The 24,107-nt window shown below is 39.8% G+C and overlaps 3 protein-coding genes across 4 annotated transcripts; all 3 read left to right on the top strand.

Annotated features, from left to right (window-relative positions):
- Positions 1–6,057: 6,057 nt before the first annotated feature.
- Positions 6,058–14,619, top strand: LOC119910476 (protein max-like). 2 transcript variants are annotated; one of them, XM_038729107.1, is made up of 4 exons: positions 6,058–6,238; positions 9,542–9,649; positions 13,190–13,313; positions 13,441–14,619. In XM_038729107.1, exons 1-4 carry the CDS (start codon positions 6,203–6,205, stop codon positions 13,623–13,625), a joined length of 453 nt encoding a protein of 150 aa, XP_038585035.1. In that variant the 5' UTR covers positions 6,058–6,202; the 3' UTR covers positions 13,626–14,619. The 2 variants fall into 2 exon arrangements, with proteins under 2 accessions (XP_038585035.1, XP_038585034.1); XM_038729106.1 differs by having other exon boundaries at positions 6,059–6,238; positions 13,175–13,313.
- A 1,252-nt stretch (positions 14,620–15,871) lies between these two features.
- Positions 15,872–20,993, top strand: LOC119910872 (ras-related protein Rab-15-like). The gene is made up of 7 exons (XM_038729694.1): positions 15,872–16,057; positions 18,286–18,346; positions 18,437–18,497; positions 18,605–18,682; positions 18,838–18,927; positions 19,828–19,893; positions 20,017–20,993. The coding sequence occupies exons 1-7, from the start codon at positions 15,934–15,936 to the stop codon at positions 20,173–20,175; spliced, it is 639 nt and encodes a 212-aa protein (XP_038585622.1). The 5' UTR covers positions 15,872–15,933; the 3' UTR covers positions 20,176–20,993.
- A 368-nt stretch (positions 20,994–21,361) lies between these two features.
- Positions 21,362–22,909, top strand: LOC119910873 (glutathione peroxidase 2-like). Its single transcript, XM_038729695.1, has 2 exons — positions 21,362–21,802; positions 22,442–22,909. Exons 1-2 carry the CDS (start codon positions 21,581–21,583, stop codon positions 22,793–22,795), a joined length of 576 nt encoding a protein of 191 aa, XP_038585623.1. The 5' UTR covers positions 21,362–21,580; the 3' UTR covers positions 22,796–22,909.
- The last annotated feature ends 1,198 nt before the right edge of the window (positions 22,910–24,107 follow it).

Here is a 24,107-nt window from a genome sequence, read left to right as displayed (position 1 = left end):
TCTCTACACCATGGTGGAGATTACATCCAAGTAAAAGGGGCCACATCTTAAAATCTCAGTCCACCTCACATGCTGACATTCTTTTAGAGGAATGACAGCCTAAGTTGTGTTAACTTGCTTCTTCTACATACATGTAAGTGTTGGTTAAACACATTTATATAATACAGCATGATGTACAACAGCTGTGCAGGAGTCTAAGAATCTTTCCCAAAGCGAGCAGTGAAACAGCACAAAAAACTAAGATAGGACACAAGCACTTGAGAGTGAGTCTGTAAAGGTAGTACAGACAGTAAAGGTAATGTTGGTACAGACTGAATGAATAATGGTACAGATATTTATAGTAGTGTTTATGATAATAATCATAATGTTAATGATAATAATAACAATAATAATAATAGGACTAGTAACAATAATTGTAGCAGAGGGTGTCGAGCAGGAACACGGGGGCAGCAGGTGACTCGCAACCACAGATCCAGACTCCACAGCTCCAGAGCCAGAAACACCTGCAGGAAGTGATAGGAGGAGAGAGGAGAGGGACGAGAAAGCACAAGATTACGGGAAAGGGGAGAAGTTGAGTTAGTAACATGCATTAGTGGGATGAGGTTGCATACAGAGGAAAGAGAAAGAAGAGGAGAGAGGAGCTCAGTGCATCATGGGAAGTCCCCCGGCAGTCTAGGCCTATAGCAGCATAACTAAGGGATGATTCAGGACTCACCTGAGCCAGCCCTAACTACTGTATAACCTAAGCTTTATCAAAGAGGAAAGTCCTGAACCCAAACTGGAGCCTGGTTCCACAGGAGAGGAGCTTGATAGCTGAATGCTCTGGCTCCCATTCTACTTTTGGAGACTCTGGAAACCATATGCAGTAACCCTGCATTCTGGGAGCGCAGTGCTCTGGTTGGGTAGTAAGGTACTATGAGCTCTTTAAGATAAGATGGTACCTGACCATTAAGAGCTTCGTAGGTAAGAAGAATGATTTTAACTTCTATTCTGGATTTTACTGGAAGCCAATGCAGAGAAGCTAAAACAGGAGAAATATGATTCTTCTCCTGGTTCCTGTTAGAACACGTGCTGCAGCATTCTGGATCAGCTGAAGAGTCTTAATGGACTTTTTCAAGCAGCCTGATAATAAGGAATTGCAGTAATCTAGCCTAGAAGTAACAAATGCATGGACTAGTTTTTCTGCATAATTTTTAGACAGGATGTATCTGATTTTTTTCAATATTACGTAGGTGAGAAAAGGCGGTCCTTGAAATTTGCTTAATGTGAGAGTTATCCAAAAAAGGTTAATGTCAAGGGCAACTGGACTTGGTTGAAGATACTAGAAGACGTTTCTGGCTGGGTAACTGCTGAAATAGAAGGGCAGAGAAGTGTGTTAAGACTGTACTCTGCCTCCAGGTCTCAACTCTGGATTGTCATGGATTTGGTCCACTAATAAACTTGGCCAGATTTCTAGATATAAGAGCTGCTCCATCCCAAGAGGAATGTATGCTTTCTCTCCGAATCAGACCAGGTCTTCCCCAGAAAGTCTGCCAATGATCTACAAAGCCCACATCGTTTGCTGGACACCACCTCGACAACCAGTGGCGAAATGATGACATGCGGCTATACATGTCATCACTGGTCAGATTTGGCAGGGTCCAGAGAAAATTACGGTGTCCGACATTGTCTGACTCAACTTACTCATTAATCCGACTCAACCTCCGATTGGCGTATTTACATTTCTCCTTAGCCAGCAGTTTCAAATAAGACTCGATTTCGCTCGCTCTGGCCCCAGGGATGCACTTAACCATGACCGCTGTGCTAACTTCACGTTTCTCAAAATGGGGCTGCCAATAATCACAGTTGGTTTCTCAGCGGAAGTGTCGCTGTATGGGGAAAATCTGTTAGAAACGTGAACAGGTTGGTGGGCTTTGAATGCTTACAACTATTCCTGCTTCAGACAGTTACCAAGCCACCCTTTCCTAGCTGCTCAGGAGATGCCGGGGAAGGCTACCAGAGGCTAACTCAGGCCGTTTCACACCGACTACCAGGGACTGGCTGGGTAGACTGATCTACGAAGGTGCGGAGCCAGACTTATAAATCACTGAGCCTCGCCTCAAAACTACTGTAAGAGTAAGCGTTTAGCAGAGAGTTAGCCGCTGTAATGACAAATCTAACAAATTTAACTGGTATTTAGTGAGAGCAGCAAAACACGCCACCAACACACAAGCACCGGAAACAAAAATGAGTCAATACGCTTACTGCAGCACATTATTTCTCAGAAGCTCCCTGCCACCACTTAACTGCGGTAATGTTTGCTTTTACCTTCTGGGGAATCCCTCACCTAACACAGTCCAGATTTAGCTCCTCCTCGATTAGTGCATCCGAAAGTAGAACAACCATTCAGTATTTTGGCAATGCAAAAATAACAAACTCAAAGTAACAGTGTATCACTTGCTTATCGTCTTTTTTGCCCTCCAAGGGAGCGTTTTCGTTGGAATGTGACGTCATGTGAAAACTATGAAGAGTTGATAAAAAATGTCAGTGAAGGTTCTCAATCGTCAAGGTCATAGTTACAGTTTATTGGAATTTTTATATACAGTCTATGGTTCCCAGTCATCCAGGTCAGGTCTTTGAAGGTTCTCAATCGTCAAGGTCATAGTTACAGTTTATTGGAATTTTTATATACAGTCTATGGTTTCCAGTCATCCAGGTCAGGTCTTTGAAGGTTCTCAATTGTCCAGGTCATAGTTATAGTTGATAAGAATGCGTCTCCACATATGTCTGGGTCTGGAGAGACCACTCAGGAGGAGGAAATCAGGACAGCTGAGTCAGTGAACTCTTTTAAGCCCCCTCTGAAAACATAATTTTATAGAAGAGTCTTTCCTGATTTTAGTTGATCTTTTTTTCTTTTAACTGTATTTTAATTTCAGAACTTTCTTCTGCTTTTACTGTGTATCTTATTTTGTTTGCTGTGTTTTATTGCTCTTGTGAAAGCACTTTTAATATTGTTTTCAAAAGTGCTCTATATATAAAGATTATTATATTATTATTACTTATGATCAGCAAATAAACACATAATAATAAGTAAAAGTAATACATTTCATTTATATAGCACTTGTACTCAAAGGCACTTTACGTGGTAAAAAAGACAAAAACAAGATTAGCATAAATAACACAATAACTAGAGATATCTATTAAAAAGTGAAGCAAAACACCATAAAACCAAGACAGAAACAAAAAGAAAACAAGTTAAAAGAGACTTTAAAGAAATGGGTTTTGAGTGCGGTTTTGAAATTTGTAAGTGATGTGGAATGTCTGAGAGTGATGGAGGAGAGAGTTCCAGGAAGAGAGGGGCAGCAATGGAGAAGGCCCTGTCTCCACAAGTTTGGTGCTTGGGGCGGGTAACAGGGAAAGGAGGCTGACATCTGTAGTTCTGAGGTTGGGAGTATGATGTCATTGGAGGTTGGTGAGGAAAGAGGGTGCGAGGTTATAGAGGGCTTTGTAGGTGATTTTAAACGGGATTCTGTGTTGGATATGGAGCCAGTGGAGGTTTTGGAGAAAAGGAATGTGATGTGGTGGAAGACAGACAATGTCTTTGTCCCTCCCTTTCGTCTCACATAGGCCTACATCATTTCCGCTTGCAAAGACCAAATGCGTAGTAGTTTTTATCCCGAGTTAAATGAATTTACTGTTTATCAGACCACAAATGAGAAAAGCATTAGGTTGGAAAACCAATAAACTCCACTGCAGTGGTTTCTGGGTGCCGGGCCTCATTGATTACTGCACAAAACTAACTGTTGCTGTTAGCTACTTAGCTACTTAGCTAGTGGTCAGATTTAAAGTTTTATTAGCTTTATTAAGTTAAAGGGACAGTGTGGATTACAACATATAGCAAGTTGCAAGATTTTACCACAGTCTGTTGAATTCATATTCCAAACAAATAGGGGGAAGCATATCACCAGAGTAACCACTAACTGCTGCTAACTACTGCTGCTGTTGCTAGTTGGCCTTGCAGCTAGTAGCAGTCCCATAATGGTGCATTCCAGTTGTACTAGGAAGTCGGAATTTCTGAGTGTCCAGTAGGAAATTTCAACTGGAACATCCCCTTAAGTTGGATTTCTGACTCAGAGAGTCGGGAGAACCTCACCAACCTCAACCTCAAAATCCAAGAATACTGCTTCGAGCATCAACAGAGTGAAAGCTGTAAAATAATATACTGTTTATTGCACTTCTGTTTTGATTTGTGTCTCAATAAATCAGTCATACACACAGTACTGTTCAACTTATAACTGTGGACATGTTGCTACAGTGTTTGTATGTGCACAATACCACGTCAAGCGGAATGCGATCAACTCAGGTGTGATTTCATTTCCAGCCCTGACATCCAACTTCTGAGGTAAATGAAACACGCCATTAGCTGACTCTGCCTAGACTGGGAGCTCGGAGAACTGGGGGAATGTTGGTGTTTACACATCTAGCACAAGAGCTTTGGGTTTCCAGAAGGAGGAGGTTTTCAGGACCAGGGCGAAGGGACCCAGCGGGGAATGTTGACGGGGAGTGGTTTGGGAATTGGCAACAGCAGCAGGCCCCAGGTACTCCAAGTTCATCATCCGAACAACTTCGAAAATCCATTTAGCAAGTTACTGTAGCTTCTTCTTGAGGGTTCACACTTTACTTAAGCTTAAGCAGAGGATGTTAGTTGAGCAGGCTGTCCTTCATTGTGGCCCAGGACATATTTGCGTACACACTGCTAAAAGACTGTGGCCATATGCGGCCCAGACCACCTCCAAATGTGGTTTGAGTGATCAAATCTCAGTGTACCCAAGACAAAGGTTATTGTCAGGTGTAAAAAGAGGCTATCACACACCAAGCAATATTTCTGTGTAAATTTCATATTGATATTAGTGGTCAATACCCCCAGGGCTTAAAATGTCAGGAAATTATATTGCTTGAAATTATATTATAAATTGAAATTATATTATAGTGAATTGTCCCCAAATATTAGGAAACTATTTTGTGTCAATGGATACTGTCAATTAATTTCTCAAAACAACTGGCATACTGATTAATTGTAAAACAGATTATTATTAACAACATAATTATGTGCTCTTATTGGCCACACTTGTTTACAGTTTTAGTGGCTTTAGTAGGTTTTTAATTGGAGAGATGAGATGGTGATGACAGAAAAGATAATATGTGCTGATATGATGTAGAGACAAAAGATGAATGGTATAGGCTACAAAACATGAGAGAACATCTTTCTTTCTTTTTACCTACACCCTTTGTTGTCTAAATATTAAATTAAATATCTAATGTTAAAATTGCATATAAAGATCATACAGGACGTTGTCATCATGTTGTTTTTAAGAATGTAAAACTCCAGATTTTTGGCATTGTCTTATTTAAATTAGGAAAAACAAATTCCTGATAATAAAACACATCTCTGTGGCACAGCAGTAGGTTTATAAGCAGCAAGGGCTTGCTGCAGAATCTATTTGAAGATCTATGGAGGCAAGTGTGCAGCCATGGATGGTGAATGGGGGAGGGCAGCCAAACTGAGCTAGGCCACCATCTGGCCTCATAATCATATGATGGAAAAATATCCTAGTTATTGTAGCATACTACCCTGTTGACAATGACAGCTGAAACAGATTTGAGCACAAGGCATTTTGGTCCTTAAAACCACAGAATCCCGTTTGCATGAAATGTATATTTAAGGAGAACAGGCCCATGTTACATCAGTATTACTGTATATGTTTAAGGCATTACTGATTTATTGATGACAATTTAATGAAATGCTGTTTGTTATATATTTATACAACTATATTACAAGGAACATGACACACTTTAGTAATAACACTGACGGACCTGAGACTGTTATGTTTGCAACTTGTAAGAGATAACGGTATAATTTGGTGGGCGCGTCCAAATCCGTGGGCTTATGGGAAATGTGGTTCAAACTCCACAAACAGCACCTGTGCAAACCGGGCCGCGTGCGGGCGTATTACTTCATTACCCAGAAGCTCTCATCTTGTTGCGCCTGCGCTGTTTATGTTTTCCCGTCCATGTGTAGGCGAATCACGTGTAGAGAACCGTTGATCGTCATGTATCTGCTGTAGCAGAGCTCCGTGCTAGATTTTGTTACTTGCCTCCAGTTGTCGCTGCACTTTGTTTTGACAGCTGCTTGTTTTCTTTTCCCATACCTTTTTACCGAAGAATGAGCGAAAACGATGACATCGAAGTCGACAGCGATGTATGTTGTTTAGTTTCCTCAAGAAGTAGCTAGCCAAATTTTTAGCCAAACAGCAACTTTAACATCTCTGCCAACCTACGCTATCTGCTTGAGCTAGCTAGCTAGCTAGCTGGGTTTGTTGGCTAACACTAGATTGTAAGGAATATAGCAAATGACGTTCTTTGGAGCTGGCTTGTAGATGAAAGTCGAGCACATTATTCTGGTGAATAAGTAACGTCGTATATCTGCGGTCAAATGAGCCATCTTTCGCGGCAGCTCTTTAAAGCCAGTCGCCGTTTGGATGTTGTTGCGCGTGTTTTTGTTCATTTATGGTACGGGTGCTAGGAGCGGCCAAAAATACCCTATACAATCCTGTTCAGGATCACGATTATATTTACTGTTGAGTTTTTGAGAAAGTTATAGAAAAAGTCATCTCCTAAATCAAAGGAAAACCTAGTAAAATTCTTCATTTTAAAACTATCATTATTTTCAGTGAAATCTTGGTTCAGTATGACCTGTAAGTATGATCCAGACTGTGATCACGTCAGATTTGAAGTCATTATTCTGTACAGTTTTGGAGAAAATTAAAGGGCATGTCAGATTTTCTATGGTCATAGTTAGGGTAGTTGTGAACAGGATGGCATTGGGATTCTCAGCAAACCTATTATGAAAATGGGTTTATCAGTTTAAAAATGAGGGAAACTTGTATGCGTTACACTTAGGGTAATTGATTACATTGACAATATCAGCACAACTCTTCATGACTCCATTTTTAAGCTGAGTGAAACTTTCAAGAAAATATGATTTCATATTCAATGTGCTGCTATTTATTTTGACATTACCTGTAATGTTCTTCGCAAGTGTACATTAAAATGCTTAAGTTGGTATGCCCTGCAAACCTATTATGAAAATGGTTTATTACTGTTTTGTCATAATTACAGAATGAAGGATTTGCCATGAATTACAACCTGTATATACGGTGGTAGTGATTGTACATTTATTTTTTTTAGGTAGCCATCCCAGTAATATGACTTAAAGACATGTTCTATCTAGGAACATCCTGAATCTTTGAGGAAGGCTGTAGACACCATTTCACATATTAGGTGTGAAATGTGAGAGTTAAAGCAGGTAACTTTGTACTAGAGTCTTTACATGTACGTAGTAGCCACGCCAAGCACTGGTACCGTAATTGCATGAATAGATGCACAACAAAACCCAAACGACTTCTCACTTGATTGCAGTGCAAATAGGATACTAGAAACAGCTGTGTTTATTATAAGGTACCTTCCATATTAGTCTTTTGTTTTTCTGTAGCCTTCTGGACCTTTTTAAATATGCTCTCCTACAATGAGAATCCAGTGCAGATGCCAGAGTTTACATTGCATTTGAAACATACTTACCAGAATCCACATCAAACATATTGTACATGCTAGTTTAAATTCCCCATGGTGTACAAACCACCTGCATTTAATTGCTGTATATGTGTAAGGGAGTTTTATTTAAGTATGCATCTGAAATTGTGTCAGATCCTCGGTCTGGTCACATATGTGCGAGAGTCATGGATTCCCCTCCCCCCCCATTTGATTAAGCTGGGATCTCCTGCTTTGGATCTCAATAGCTACTGTATAGATATACTGTCATGCCTGTAACATGTCTATTGTTACAGAGTAGTTCAAACGTTAGTATGACAACAACTAATGGTTTTAGTGGTTCTTCCCACAGCACTCTTTATGTCTCTCTTTAATTTAATGTAACATTTTATAAATGTTTAGCAAGTACCCTCATGAAAAATCTTATCATGTACTGTATTTATGCAGTTCTGTTTGTACAGTTTTGCTATATTTGACCTGGATAAGGGTTCTAATGAGTGTATGATAACTGTAAGAACACCAAAAATGCAAGTTTATTTGCTTTATTCAGCCGCAGCTTTCTGGTTAACATGACAGAACACTGTGTTCTCATTGATCATGTCTGATATTTAACAATGCAATTTGCAACATTTTGCCTGTAGGCAGGATATAGGATTATAAGAGGTTTAAAAACAGGTTAAGAAATGTCTTTCTATATTTGTTTTCTATCGTTGACGTCAACTTCTCATATTTTCTTGTCTAAAAATATAAAAAGGATAACTCAAAAAAGACCCGAGGCCTGGCCCGCATGTGAATTATGACGTGAAAAGTGGCCCGAAGCCCGGCCCCAGGGGCGTAAATAAGTCGGGGCCCGTCGGGCTTGGGCTGAAATGCAGGGCTCTAGGTTCAGCGCTGTCGTCGGATCCTTAACTTGGTTTGCATCCTGTTCTAACTCTTGCCACTCATTTTAATGAGCTTCTAGCCTGAGGCTGAGCTGGCTGACTTTGTAGAGCTACAGCAGGTTCCAAACAAGTAGACTGTGAATGCAGACACAAATTGTATTTTGTTTTGGAAGATACTGAGCAGAAGAGTAGATTTTTTTGGCATCTATTGGTTCTGTTCAAAACAGCAGAGAGAAGGTAGACATTGGAGTTGATTTTGAGATCCACTGTGCCGTTAATAGACAAAACATTGAGACAGTTTGCTGGTCCAACGCTTCAAGCAACTGAAAGTCAACAGTTCACAATCAGTTAAGATTCTGTAAACAGATCGCAACCTTCATTCAACATTATACCTACACCACAGGTTCCTGCTGTATGATGTCAGGGAAATGAGATGTACACACAAGGACCCTGTGAAAGATAAGGCCACTGCTTATTCTACTTGTTTGCAATTTAAAGCTGCAGCATTTGCATATTGCAGCTTAAAATTGCTCCCTGTCTTATTCTTATATGTTAAAACTCACATGGAAAGCAAGTCACAAACATTCTTGGTTTTACCTTGTGTTAGGGCTGGGTAATAAAACGATAACTAATTATTGCGATATAATTTTCCTTAGAATTACAAACAAATCTGCACTTCTATTAAAATATTTGTTTTGTTGAGGAAAAAGGACTGGAAAAAAGAAATTAATTAGTCTTATACACATTTGTTGAAAAAATATTTTATCATTATAATTGTTTGTTCATTGTTCTCAGATTTGTGAAATGATCCTCTGTTTGGCAAGTTCTGACAGTAAAGAATAGTTTAAAACCACAATTAACTGTCTGGTTTCTTCAGCTTTCACTAAAGGGCAAAAATCCGCCTTTAAACTCAGAAATAATGCTTTGACATTTATCATGATCATTATTGATATCGACTGATATATATATTTTTTGTCATGATAACAGTTTTGGCCATATCACCCAGCCCTTGTGTTTTTTTTTTATGTATCACCTGAGTTTGTAAAGCATAAACTTTACCTGTCCCTTTGCAGGCAGACAAGCGAGCACATCACAATGCGCTTGAGCGCAAACGCAGGGACCATATTAAAGACAGCTTTCACGGTTTACGAGATTCTGTGCCTGCATTACAAGGGGAGAAGGTGAGAGGCAAAAATATTTGTTTTCTACATTGTTCTTCATACACTGTCTCAAGGCTCAGCAACAAATACCAGTTTTATATTTTGTCTTCTAGAGATGAAACAGTATGAACATTTAATATTGTGATAATAGTGACCAAAATGATGACAGTTATTATTATCGCGGTGTTGTTAAAGTCTGCTGTAAATGCTGATGCACACACTGAAATCATTAAAACAAGATCATACCCAATACCTTATGTAAACATGTGAAAACCAAAATATGTTGGTTGGGTGAGTAAACTACATTTAGTGTCAGCAACACATCATGTGCAAAAGAGATTAAAGACAAATGATGCATGTAGCAGCAGAAAAACGTGCAATGTGTTCAATTTCAGTCTACAAGCTATTACTACAAGTTAGAAAGACAAACCATGGCACACACATTTCCCCCACGTCATGCATTGAGCTAAAAGTTAATCTGCATTCGTTATAAAGTAATGGGTGGTAGTCACAGTTTTGCCCCTTTCACAGCAATTTATTTTGATCAAGTTTCCCTCAACACTTATAAAACCAAAATACGACCACACTTCAGACTTAGTCCTCCGAGGACTAGGCTGAAAAATCTCCAGAGCATTGTCCATGTTTTCATTGACCCAAAACACACCGACGTTTCCCGCGCGCCTACGTCTGGGAGACTAACACTAACATTAGTTAGAAACAGTTAAATTAGATGCAGGACATTAGATGCAGGACAGAATTTAACCAGCACAGTTTTAATGATAATTAAAGCAGCAGTAATATTAACCATCGTTTATCATTAAACCCCTAACCGTTTCATCCTTAGCCACCTCAATATATTTCAAATTAATTAAATGAACGATTAGTGGTCAACCCATATGGATATTTCAATATCTGATACTGATATTTTGAGAACAGGGTGGCCAGTGGCAAATGTATAATCCTCACTGATATTAAAAAACGGCATGTATAATTCCATTATTTCATGCAGAGTACAATCTAATATTCATTGTTATCTTGGCCAGTAACATGTTGGTTTAGATGGAATATTTAATAATGAATGAAATAGAAAAATACATTGGGTATGCTGTAGATTTTAGAACATGACTGGTGTTTAAGGTAGAGCTGGTTACAGTTTTTTTTTAGAAGTGATGTCTTTCAACTATATTATTAATATATAATATAGTATATCCAAATATATTTAACACTAGGCAGTAATGTCTGTGAAGATTCTCAGTCATCCAGGTCATAGTTACCCAACGAAGGTTAAAGTCAAGGGCAACTGGACTTGGTTGAAGATACAGCCCTGACCAGATCTGATCTAAACACCACCTATTTCCAGTACAACAGAGGATTCTACAGACAGAAGCATGCCTGTGCCATGGGCTCACCGGTATCCCCGACTGTAGCAAACATCTACGTGGAAGAAGTGGAGAACAAAGCCCTAAACTCCTTCAGAGGAACAGCACCAATCCACTGGTACAGATATGTGGACGACACCTGGGTCAGAATTAAAAGCTAGGTAGTGCAAGCCTTCACAGAACACATCAACTCTGGAAAACATACCAACAAGCGCCTGAGCCAGAGAAGGAACAGAACCACCTGAAGGGGGCACTGTGGATATCCTAAATGGACATTTGTGAAAACAGCCACAAGATCCAAGAAGAACAAAACTACAGGGGATGAAGAAAAGAAGGTCAAATGCAACAACATTGTGATTCCATACGTGTCTGGAGTATCAGAGAAACTCAGGAGCATTTTCAACAAACACAACATCCCTGTGTTTTTTAAACCCAAGAACACACTAAGACAGATACTGGTACACCCCAAAGACAAGAAAAGCAATCTAGTGTATGCGGTCCAATGCAGTGAGGAATGCACAGACCTGTATATTGGGGAGACTAAACAACCACTACACAAACGCATGGCTCAACACAGAAGGGCCAACTCCGCAGGTCAAGACTCTGCAGTCTACTTACATCTGAAGGACAGAGGACACTCGTTTGAGGACCACCAGGTGCACATTTTAGACAGAGAAGATGGATGGTTTGAAAGAGGTGTCAAGGAAGCCATCTACACCAGGGTTGAGAAGCCGTCATTGAACAGGGGAGGGGGTCTACGCCACCACTTATCCCCCACTTACAATGCTGTCCTTTCATCACTTCCCAGGAAACTCAACAAACGTAACCTATTGGCCTCAGGTGAAGATACCAACGATGGTCGTTCAGTCTTGGCCACAGGTAGTCTCAATGACTGTAACGACTGTCGTCACAGCAACAAGGAACACTAACGAACCAGCAGTATCGACGATCCTGGCAAACGACCCGACTGAGGTTAAATAGCTGAGTTTCCCTGCCAGTCAGTCAGAACTGAAGAAGTCCCTTGGATGAGGGACTAAACGTTTTCCAGTGTCTTCAACCAAGTCCAGTTGCCCTTGACTTTAACCTTCGTTGGATAACTAGGCAGTAATGGTTTTAGATTAGATTTGCTGTCCTTGGTGACAATGGTGACTGAGGAAATTTATGGCTCGAAACCAACACCACCTTCCCGAAACTCGCAAGGGGAATGCTAACGTTGTTTACACTGCAGCCACACATAATCAGTCTATAACTATTAACAATCAAACAACAACATAGAGCCTGCATGTCCGTAGAGGCAGGAAAACTGAACTTTGTTGTGCACATGCATAAAACATTTGTAAGGCATGAGAACTGTCAGCATAAGCAATATAAAGTTAAGGAGACATCCCCATTTCTCTGGTAGAGCAGGTTCTCTGTTCCACTGTGTTTTTTTTTTACAGCTCTGCACACGCGGTCACCCGCCGTGGTAAAGTCTGCAGCTCATCAGCTGCGTTTCCAGCTCCATAATGTTCAGTTTAGTTTGTACCAATCAAAACCACTGCTATTCTGTGGTGTTCTGCTTGCACTGTTCTCTTTGAACTCTAAACCAGATCCAAGAGATCATTTTCAAAGATGGCCAGCTTGCCAAGCAAAGCTATCCACGTGTTAAACATGTCCAAAACTTTATGTTTATGAGATTTGAGATTGTTAATTTGTCCCACAGTATCTGGGAATCATTGTCACAAACCAATTCATATGCTCTGTGAACTTTTACACAACTGGAAGGCGTTACCATTGAAGCAGTTGGAAAACAGCTCTATACGTTTTCAGCAGCTTAGTCATTAGAGATATGTTTATATCTACAGTCCATTTTATAAGTCAGTAAATCTAATTAAATATGAGAAGTGCAACAAGCTGTGGCATTGTTCAGTATGCAGGTGTGATGGTGCTTCAACATGGAGGAAATGTTGCAGTCTTTTCCCTCTTTTGTGCTAGGATCAACATGTCAGTATTAGTATGTGTACCAAAGTTAATGACCTCTGGAATAGTTCTCGCTTAATTTATGATCCAGACTGAAAGTGATCTGCACCGTTCATGTATGCCACTGTGATCTCTGCATTACATGTTGTACCTGTACAAACAGACACTGCAGCATTGTCCCATGGCTCTCTGAAATTTTTGCTGACAGAACTCTGTCAAACAGGCTTCCCGAGCACAGATTCTAGACAAAGCCACTGAGTACATCCAGTACATGAGGCGAAAAAACCATACCCACCAGCAAGACATTGATGACCTAAAGAAGCAGAACGCACTGTTGGAGCAGCAGGGTAAGTGGAGGAACTGTTTGTCTTTTTGTGACAAAGTATGATGTAGTACGCTATGTAAAATTTAAAGAAAGTGCTATTCAGTATTTTTTCTGTGTTTTTTTTTTTTTTTTCCTCTGTACTGCCACAGTTCGTGCACTGGAGAAGGCCAAGGGGAACAACCAGCTCCAGACAAGCTACTCTTCTGATAGCAGCTTGTACACAAACCGTAAAGGGAGCGCAGTGTCTGCCTTTGACGGTGGGTCCGACTCCAGCTCTGAGTCAGAGCCAGACGAGCCACCCAACAGAAAGAAGCTACGCGTGGAGGCCAGCTAGACTTGCCCCCTCCCCTCCAAATCCCGGTTCCCCAAAAAGACTCTTTTTGCCCACCAGCCCCGACTCCTCTTACCTGTCCACTCTCAGTCCCGCCTTCTTCCGCCAGACTGTGTGAGAGAGGTGCTATTATGTATAAAACGCTTCTACCTTGCTTTTTCCTCTTGGCAAGCATCCCGTCGCTCCTTTTGTGGCCCAGCAACAACTTTTTAAGACCCCCAAATTGAGGCAGCTCTGCAGTTTTGAAGGACTTTATGCTTTTCAAACATCATGATAACTATTCATAATCAAATGTGGGGATTACAAGGTATGAGGCTTTGGTGAAGCTACAGAAAATAAAATGATTTATTTTTTTTGTTGGAGATGTGAGACGCTACAAGCTTCGACAAAATTGTAATTAGTGATAGTTTTACCTTTTTAATATTAATCATCATTAATCAAATGGATCCCTCTATTTATAGTGATGCACCAAAATTGATTTCTCACCCTTATATCTGATCTCCTTTATGTTTGGCTTGAGATTTTCCAGAGAACACAGGAGAATAAACAAGTGGACCTGCTGTTTTAGTGGATTTTCTGTAGGTTCAACTATTTATTTTCCTTTATTTTTATTATTAAATAAAATGTGGGTATAAAAAAAATTCCCTAATGGAAACTGAATGTTGCGCAATGCAGTTAAAAGGGCAATGACCTTTATTTTTGTTAATGGAAGTCCATTTCGGTGTGTAGTATATAACACTGTATACTCCTAAATGGTGTCAGCTCTGCAAAGAAAAGCCTTCCCTTGAAATATTTGCCTGTGTTGGGAATGTTTATCTTTCCTTCCCTCCCCCTCTTTTTGCAGAGGTAAATTAGTGTGTATGTAATCAATATTTGTTTGTTCCATTCCATGGAAATTACAGGTATGTTGTACATACTGCCAACAGTTGTCTTGCAAGTTAAGGCATACCTTTATTATGAGACTATAAATAAAACTATTTTATCCTTTTGGGATGTATTTGTGACTCAACATGTTTTTTAATAACATCTCATAGCTTTTGTACATTACGCTACTGAAGTTAGTATTTTTTTTCCCTATGTATTAAACTGTATATATGTATTTGTTTGGAGGTAAACAGCTGAGTGATGGAATGAACTCATTTCCAATCCCATTTAATGAAATTATAAGGTGTGTTTAATCAAATTTAAGAAACTGCACTCCAGGGATTGTTTACTGATATATTGGGTGTTCACCTTTTAAATGTTTCTAGATCACAATATTTAAGGTGGTACAAATAGAGGATTTCTTTGCTTCTCCATTCTGTTTCAGATAATCTAATTAAGTAGATAATAGGAGCATCAGAGACTGGATCCTATATTAAGGGTACTGAGGAAACAGATCACATCCTCAGTAATATTTCATGAAATGTGGGACATTACATGTTATCAAAAACAGTTTACATTGAGGGGTTTCAAATTTTGATTGCTTTTATACCAAATAAATAAAATAAATGACCATTAATTAGGTATTTAGTATTCACCACCAAAATGACATCCCAACACTAGAGGAACAACATAAATGAAAAAAAAAAGTGAAATTTTGTACACATTTCAAATGTTCTTTTAAATATATGGGGATGAAAGACTTTTGTTGATTGGTCAACAGAAAAAACATGTTCCTAGGTAGGCGTGGCTATGTTGGGGGAAGTTGGTTTCATGACATCAATATTTATAATACCTGGCAGCAGCTCTGTTGTTTAAATATTTAATTTGGGATGAGCTCAGTGTGATGTGTCCTAGCCTTTTTATATATGGTCCCAGTTGACACTCCCACTGAAGAGGAGGCCTCGTCAAGGATGCAGGTAGTGTGCTGCCTTTTCGAGCCGTGGGAAATTTGTAGAACACATTGGAACATAGCAAAATACAACTGAAATAATCTGCTGTATTTGACGCTGCTAGAGAAGACAGTAAACTTAAACAAATCGCAAAGATGATGCATTATTACATTTAATTTAATATTAAATATAAGTAAGCGAATCAGCATTGTTAATGTGTCTACAGTGTTTTTTACTCGCTAAATTCTGCCACTGAAGCGTAAAACAACTCGGTATATTTCTAGAAGAAGCAACGTAAAGACCCGCTTTTGTAAAATATTTGCAGTTGTGCTTTCTAACCACTGAGTGTATCTAACTGGCTGTACTAGTACAATTTCCGAGTTCAGAAATATGACTTTTCGAGCGGCCCTGAAGGTAGCACACAGCAACAGTGAGCGAGGACATCACTACAGCTACATCGAAGGGTCATGCTTTCGTGTCCGTGTTAGGTTTTGGTCATGGCTAAACAGTACGACGTTTTGTTCCGGTTGCTGATGCTCGGAGACTCTGGGGTTGGGAAGACTTGCATGTTGCGCAGGTTCACGGAAAGTGAATTTGACCCTTCGCACATTTCCACAATCGGTAAGCCAAGCCATCCAAGAAGTTTTCAGTGACGTTTCACAAGTCATCATAGCAGGTCGAACCGAATTAACGCCAGTGAATACTCTTTACAGCAGTAATATGGAGGCTGCAACTTTTTTTTGTTGAAGTTTTAGAACAATTTACCAAATTAAATTTTTTTGTTCAAAGTATAAGCAGGCCTACTTAGCTTTTAGGATTAAACACCCTCAGGTCCTAACAGCCCTGAAAACTAAAACATGCACTAAGAAAGCTATTCTGACCATGGTTATACCAAAATAATAAACATTTTCTAATAGAGATATTCCCTTAAGGAAAAACACTAAAGCATACAGAAGAAGTGGGAGCCTGTGAGCTGTCGCATCGCATAACAATGGAACAGGAAGGCCCACAAAAACAATATTTTCTCTGCCCTCAAAGTGTTTGATATTTTATCCTGTTTTGTATTTTTTTAAAAATTAAACTTGTGAACTGAAATGCACTTTGGGGTTCATATCACTGCTGCCTCTTTTCCTGACTGTTGGACACACTAATGAGTTGGAGGGAAATGGTGGGGCTGTTTTTACATAAGCAAAGAAAACAGTAGACCTACAGCACACACTTCCATGGTAGGCAGTATAGTTTGTTGTGACTGTAAAATACAGTGCTGTAGTGTAGAGCGGAGCCTGGGTGAAAGGTTTGTGAAGTACAACCTGGAGAGCTGGATATCAGGAGAGCTTGCCGGGTGGGAAGGCTTTACATGGGATTAAACCCAGTTATTAGAGAAAGTGCGTGGTACCTACAATCTCCTTGCTTTTAGATCCCTGATGTTGTGATTATTGGTGAATATTAGACAGCTTCTTCCCTCCAGATCTGCATCCCCATTTCTCACAATTACAGAGTCTTTTTAGAGAGCTGTGTCATCTGGCCAACAAAGTGCTGGTACTTCTTCGTAGAAGTTGAAAAGGAAGTACAAGTGTATTGTATAGTATATATATTGGAGCTGAAACCATTAGTCAAGTAATTGATGAATCGATTGATTGAAAATTCATCTGCAGCTATTCTTGATAACAGGCACACTGTCACACTGTCATGGCTTATTGGGACACTTGAATAGAATAGAGCAACCATTCATTTTTTCTACCATGATGAGTTAAAATGTCTGCTGGAAAAAAAGGTCCATACATTCACCATATAACCTTATTTTTCAAGCAAAAATGCCAAACATTGTCTTGTTGCAGCCTCTCTGTTCTGGGGATTTGCTGCTTTTCTTTGTCTTAGGTGACAGTAAAGTAAAAATGTCTGGGTTTTGGACAGTTAGTCAGGCAAAACAAACAATTTGAAGATGTTGACTTGGGCTTTACGAAAGTGCAAAGGGGATTTGTCACCATTTATCTGCCATTTTTTATAACAAACGATAAAATCTATCTAATTATTTTGACTGATAATGCAATTGCAAAGCAAAGAAAGCGGTGTGCACTTTCCCCGCAACATTGTTCCAGTCAATCAGCAACAGCTAATGTAGGGGCATATTAGGGGCCTTGAACAAATATTGTACCTCCTGCGATTTGAAAATTGCAGTAGGCCATATTGTGATTTTGGTAACATTTTCATTAATTGTTCAGCCTTACTTAATGATTAAATGAATAACCTAGAAAATTATCAGTAGATTAATTATTATTGAAAATACCCCAGATAGTAAAATATAGTTTGTTTGGGATAATCTAAAAAATAGAATACTACAGTATATACATTTTAAGCATCCATTCAGGATGTAGCATGAAGAATAGAAATTAATGTCTTTATTTAAGTGGACCTTCAACTGTGGTGGCAGCATAAAAACTAAACCAGAATTCATTTAAATACTATTTAATATAAACCAATAAAGTGATACTTCCTGTTGTTGACAACCAGTGCAGTCCTGGTACATAGCGGACATAGTTCACAGCAGTTGCAACCCCTTTGTGGAGACAGTGATTTAAAATGTGACACTATGCCACGCCTGAGATTTAATTCATTAGGGATAATAGCGTGTCTGAGCAACACTCATTAAGTGCTCACAAACCCAAAGCCCATAAAGCCTGTGTAAGATACCACAAAGTTGTTTCTTTCACCAGTTTGTCACAGTTGCTTAGGTGATTCCAGTTTGACTATTTAAGAAGGCGTTTGCGGTTGCGTCAGACATCACTTCCGTTAGCTTTTGTTGACCCTGCTTTCTGTGAAATAAAATGCAATTGTCTTCTTTTTGGTAGGAGTTGATTTTAAAATGAAAACACTAGAAATAGATGGAGTCAAGGTGCGAGTACAGATATGGTAAGTTAAGTTACTTGTATGTCATTTTACTGCATTTACAGTTTGCTGCACATTGTGTGATCTTCTTTCTGTGTTTTGTCTTCTGTGCAGGGACACGGCCGGTCAGGAACGTTATCAGACCATTACCAAACAGTACTACAGACGGGCACAGGTGATCCCCTCCATATGAACAGTCACTGGAGGCAAGCTACCTTCATGGGTTACTGTAGCATTAATTATTTATATTTCTTTCTTTATCTTTTGTGGATTCTTGTCCAGGGTATCATCTTCGTATATGACATCACAAGCAAGCCGTCCTTTCAGCACCTGGCAAAGTGGGCCAGCGATGTGGATGAAGTATGGCAATAAGCACTCTCATTTCACTCCCTTGCACTTGTTGCCCTTCACAGTGACCCAGTGTTTGTATTACCTACCCAGTGGCTTAGTGTGAGTGACAAGATGATGAAGTCTTATATCGGTTCTGTCTGTCTTTTTTTGTTGTTGCTTTGCAGTGTGCCCCAGACACGGTGCAGAAGATTTTAGTAGGAAACAAGTCTGATGAGAAGCACAGGAGGCAGGTGACAAAGGACCAAGGAAGCAAGGTTTGATTGAACCTTATTTTGTGTTTTTTTCATTTATTATGTTTTTGGGTTGTCCATCTGTCTGTCCTATTCTTGTAAGCGCAATATCTCAGCAGCGCCTCGAGGGAATCTCTTCAGATTTGCCACAAACATCCACCTGGATTCAAGGATGAACTACTTAGAATTTGTTGGTCAAAGGTCAAGGTCACTGTGACCTCACAAAACATGACTCAAGAACTGATGACCATATTTCACAGTTGGTCAGACACTGAAAAGGGGACACTTTGACTCAAGGTGACCTCAAAATAGGTTTAAAATGAATTGGACAATTCCGTAATTCTAGTTTCCATTTAGTTACTTGTTAAGTGATGGTGTACTGTTTAGGATTTTGTAGATATGCAAAAGCATCCAAAAGTTCTCAGTAAATTGTTTTTGTTCCAGTCTTCAGCTGTACATTCAGTGATTTCAGGTGACCAGGGTTACATAGCTCTATGGCTAAATGGTGAGCTGACATTTTCAAAGGAAAGGACACTGTACAATCTGACAGTAGCTTATTAGGGTTGCAAATATTAGTATGGGGAGTTATTTTCCTCATTTATGTCATACTAAAGAGCTAAATGTATTAGCTTGGCAAGTATTTCACAAACTATGGTGCAGAAATATTGTAGTCATGTAGCATTCAACTATTTTCTTTGCTTATACAGAAAGAAACAAAAGGACAGCTATAGTTAGTGGGCAAATTCATAGATTTTGAATTCTTCCAAAAAGGATTCTTCACATCAGCCATTAAAACAAATTGATAGGCCAGTTAATAACTACTAAGAACTTCTGTGTTCATTCACTCTTGGAGAAAACTGACTAAAGCTATGAAATACCATTTGTTGTACTTTATTTCTAACCACGTCCAACTGGATCTCCCAGCTAGCAGAAACCTATGGCATGGAGTTCTTTGAGACCAGTGCCTCCACCAGCAGTAACATCAATGAGGTAAGTCACAGGCTGTCTGTCTGTCTGTCACATTATAAATGTGCACACACTTTACGGGGAACTCCCATGCTACATTCTTATTTATTACCTGTATGTTTGTTTGTAACTTCCTCTTTCCTGCAGTCCTTCACCCGTGCGGCAGAACTGGTGCTGCAGGCTCACAAAAGAGACGTGGACAACTTGTTGGGATCTCTGGATGATTACCTGGAGATGGCCGCTTTGGAAGAAGAGAAGGACGGTCAAGATAAAGACGACAACACTCAGAGGAACTGCGCCTGTTAGAAAGACGGGCCGTCATGGCTCATACTGTAGTTGAGGACATTTGTTCCCCACTTTGACTTGACTCAGCCCTCCTCCGCCTTCTTCAGAGACACTATGACCTGTTGGTGAGGAGGGTGCTCGATTGGTTTCACTTTTTCCAAGCCAGTGAAGTGACTTCGTGGTAAACGCAGTTAGCATCAGCAACCAGCAGAGGGCCAATCTTGTCGCATGATCACTCTCAGTCAGTGAATTAGTTTATCTACAGGGCATGAAGGCAGCTCCGCATCCATTTGCAAAACCATCAGTTCACACACGACCTTCATTTTCCTTGGTGAAATGCACTATACATCTCCTTCATCACTTTGCTGTATTCCATCACCTTCGCTTGTTACTTTTAAAAATTTTATTCACAAGCTGCACATCTACAAATTGGTTGGTAACATGTGGATCCATGTCAAAGAAATATGTTTATAAAAGTTGCAACGAGTGTATATGCTGCAGCAAGGTAGCCAGAGGACAGAGTTTAATTATTTACACCTGGAAACTCAAACCGATCAGGCAGAGATTCATTAACACAGCTGACTTATTTGCTTAAAGGAGACAGTGTTGTGCCATGTTCATTTACCATCCTAAATGTATATGTACAGTTTGTTTTATGAATGTGACCGGTGTTGCATTTAAGGAGTGTCACTGCTGCTTAAAATAATGTTTTCAGGGTCTGCTGAGGTGCCATAGATGTGTAATTTCAGTACAATGTTTGAAACTCAAGCATGTGGCAAAAAATCAAGCTGTATGTCTATGTAAGTTAATAAATTGAAATTGTCATATTTGAAAACAAATTAATAGCGTATCTGAGCTTTGCTGAGTCACTAAATTTGGACTGAGTGTGATGTTAGGTACACGGAGAGTTCAGGCGGTAGGTTCATTCATTTTTCATCACCTTCTGTGAAAGACAGGTGATCACATGTTAAATATTTGATGACTAAGAAAACAGATACTTGTCATAGACACACCATAAAGCCGAAAACATGGCAATAATACATGTTATTTGCTCCAGTCAACACACAAAAACATACTCGGGATAATAACCAAATTTTAAAATAATTCCAGTGATTAACAGCACATGACGTTTGGGTTCAAAGACATTATTATAAAATGTAAACACTTTTCAAAGCTTATCTGAATTAGGATAACACACCTTACAGTAAATCATGCATCATGTGCTTGTGTGGTTTCATTGGAAGTTACATCAATCTGTCTGAAACTTGTTAATAGTGTTGCATTACAGGTGTATCAGCTTCTTGCAGAGCCATTTGACACCCATGAAAGGCAGCTTTCTGCCCTAAGTGAGTCAGGTGACCAAAACTGGGGTACAATCGCACGTTGAGATCCCATCTGCCGGCAGTGTGGAAGCACAGGAGTCAAGATGACATTCATCGCCAAGACCTTCTACGACCTGAGGGCCAAGACGTTGGAGGGAGACACTGTTGATTTCAACGTGTTTAGGGGTAGAGTGGTCCTGATAGAAAATGTGGCCTCGCTCTGAGGCACCACCACCCGGGACTTCTCCGAGCTCAACCAGCTTCAGAGCAAGTACCCACATCGGCTGGTGGTCCTGGGTTTTCCCTGTAACCAGTTTGGATACCAGGTCAGTTGAACTGCACTGTTGGCAGTGGCACTTCAGTATGCAATATGCATATAGGACTCCTAAATTACTTTATATGCTTATGATCTTACTATTCATGGGGAGCCCTGCTGTATCAGTTTACATGTTAATAGAAAACGTTACTCAGTTTAGTGCTTCCTCTGGATATATAATACATTTTTACAAATTGGAAGATACACCCGAATTCCTTAGCATGTTAAAGCCAATTTCAATCATTATTCTTGCATTTCATTATAACCATTAGTTGATTTAAACAGTATTTAAACTTGCTAGGCCATGTTTCATTTCTGAAAATGAACATTCTTCCATGTTTACTTTGGCCAGTGAGAATGATTTCCCTATGTTTTCACCCAAACAGCAATTCAGTAAGAAGAGCATGATTGCATATTGTGCAAACTGTAGCTGGTACTTTAGCGTTGATACTGCAATTAGACATTAAATCTAAAGAGTGTTAAATCTGCTTAGCACTCTTATAGAGAGTGATTTTGTTTGCGACAGTAATCAGTTTAATTCCTGTTATCGCTAAGATTAGAAGCAAACTATGAGCATTAAAGCCATTACAATATAGCTGTGTAGTATATACAGCTGGAGAATATGGAAATGAATACTTGTGTTTTGCAGGAGAACTGCTCCAATGGTGAGATCCTGAATTCACTGCAGAATGTGCGCCCAGGCGGCGGCTTTCAGCCCAACTTTACTATCTTTGAGAAGTGTGATGTCAACGGAACAAACACACACCCGGTCTTTGCCTATCTTAAAGACAAGCTCCACTATCCCGATGACGACCCCAACTCCTTCATGCAGGACCCCAAATTTCTGGTTTGGAGTCCCATCAGCAGGACGGACATCTCTTGGAACTTTGAGAAATTCCTCGTCGGGCCAGAGGGAGAGCCCTTTAAAAGATACAGCAAGAAGTTCCCCACCATTGACATCGAGCCTGACATCCAAAGACTATTAAGATTAACCAAGACCTAAGAATAGCTTCCAACATTTTAAGATTTCTCATACATCACAGTCAAAGCAGATATGCTGTCCTCCACACTTTTAAGCCTTATTACATGAGGGTGATATTCTGAAATGCTGAGGGAATATTATCTGAGGTTTTATAAGTGCTTTAAGAGTAGTGGAGATACAGTATGTTAAAGTGTAGTTACAAGTTGCTAGCCTATCCAGCAGATGGTGCTGCTGATTTGATCCTACCAACGGATAACTTCTGTCATGCTTTTATGAATTAACATTCACCACACACACATTCACAAATTGTTTACACTGAATTAAAACCCTTTAAATCCAATATTCTCCCTCCTTGATTTATTTTGTTTTAATTGGACCATATATACAGTGAGACACCTGCTACAAAGATGTGTTGCTCTGATACAAGGTTGACAAACATAGATGTTGTCATGTCTGAAACCGCTCTGTGTGGGCATAGTAATGAGGCTTGAAATACAGTAGGAAGGATGTACAATTATAAGGCATGTCATCATGTACACTAAGACGCTCACTTAAATAACTGCATTATGCGTCCTTTAGCCTGCTGATTCATTCTTTATTTGTCGAGATCTTCTTTCTCGACCAATTCACAAGATCTGCTGATACTGGTAGCCTGATACAGCTGCAGGAATGCTTTACTACCACAGTGACACCTGAAGACAAGTCCAAAAACATGCATTTAGGAATGCATCGACCTTGCCGCTGTGTGACGAGCTCTTATCCAGCTTAAGTTTTCTATGCACAGTATGCATTGTTTGCCAGGTCTGCAGATTAGCAGTGGATTTTCTGCACATCCGCTCACATCCACATCATCATGGTGATGTCAGAGCCACAGGCTACACAGGCCAGGCAGTGCCCTAATGTTTCTGGCAGGTTGCCGCTGGGACAACAGTGAAACTCAGTCACCTGACACTATTTTATTTCTGTTTGTAGATAGCCTGACTCACTAGCCTTTGCACATCACATTTAAATATTTGTGTTGTCGTGATACAGGACATTTGATGAATATATTTCCCACGGGCATATTGGTCTGTGGTTGACAGTCAGGTAAGTAATGTTGGCTATTGGAAGCAGCAAATATTGGAGGAGGAATGCCAGGGGCCTCTCCTCCCCACCCCCGGTGCTCCTCCCTACACACACAGCTTGCAGTAAAATACCACCAAAGATTGTTTATATTTGAGCGATGAATCACTCGATTCAATCTCATCACGTCTGTATTCTAACTTCATCTCTGGACAATATTTTTGATTTGCATGTATTTTGGCCCAAATAACCCTGCATGTGACTATAGCAA

This window comes from Micropterus salmoides, unplaced genomic scaffold (genome assembly GCF_014851395.1).
Source record: "Micropterus salmoides isolate LMB-PRFRI ecotype aquatic unplaced genomic scaffold, ASM1485139v1 Ms_hic_scaffold_19, whole genome shotgun sequence".
NCBI lineage: Eukaryota > Metazoa > Chordata > Actinopteri > Centrarchiformes > Centrarchidae > Micropterus > Micropterus salmoides.
The sequence above is the reverse complement of the archived record's forward strand: the minus strand, read 5'-3'. Positions and strand labels throughout refer to the sequence as shown.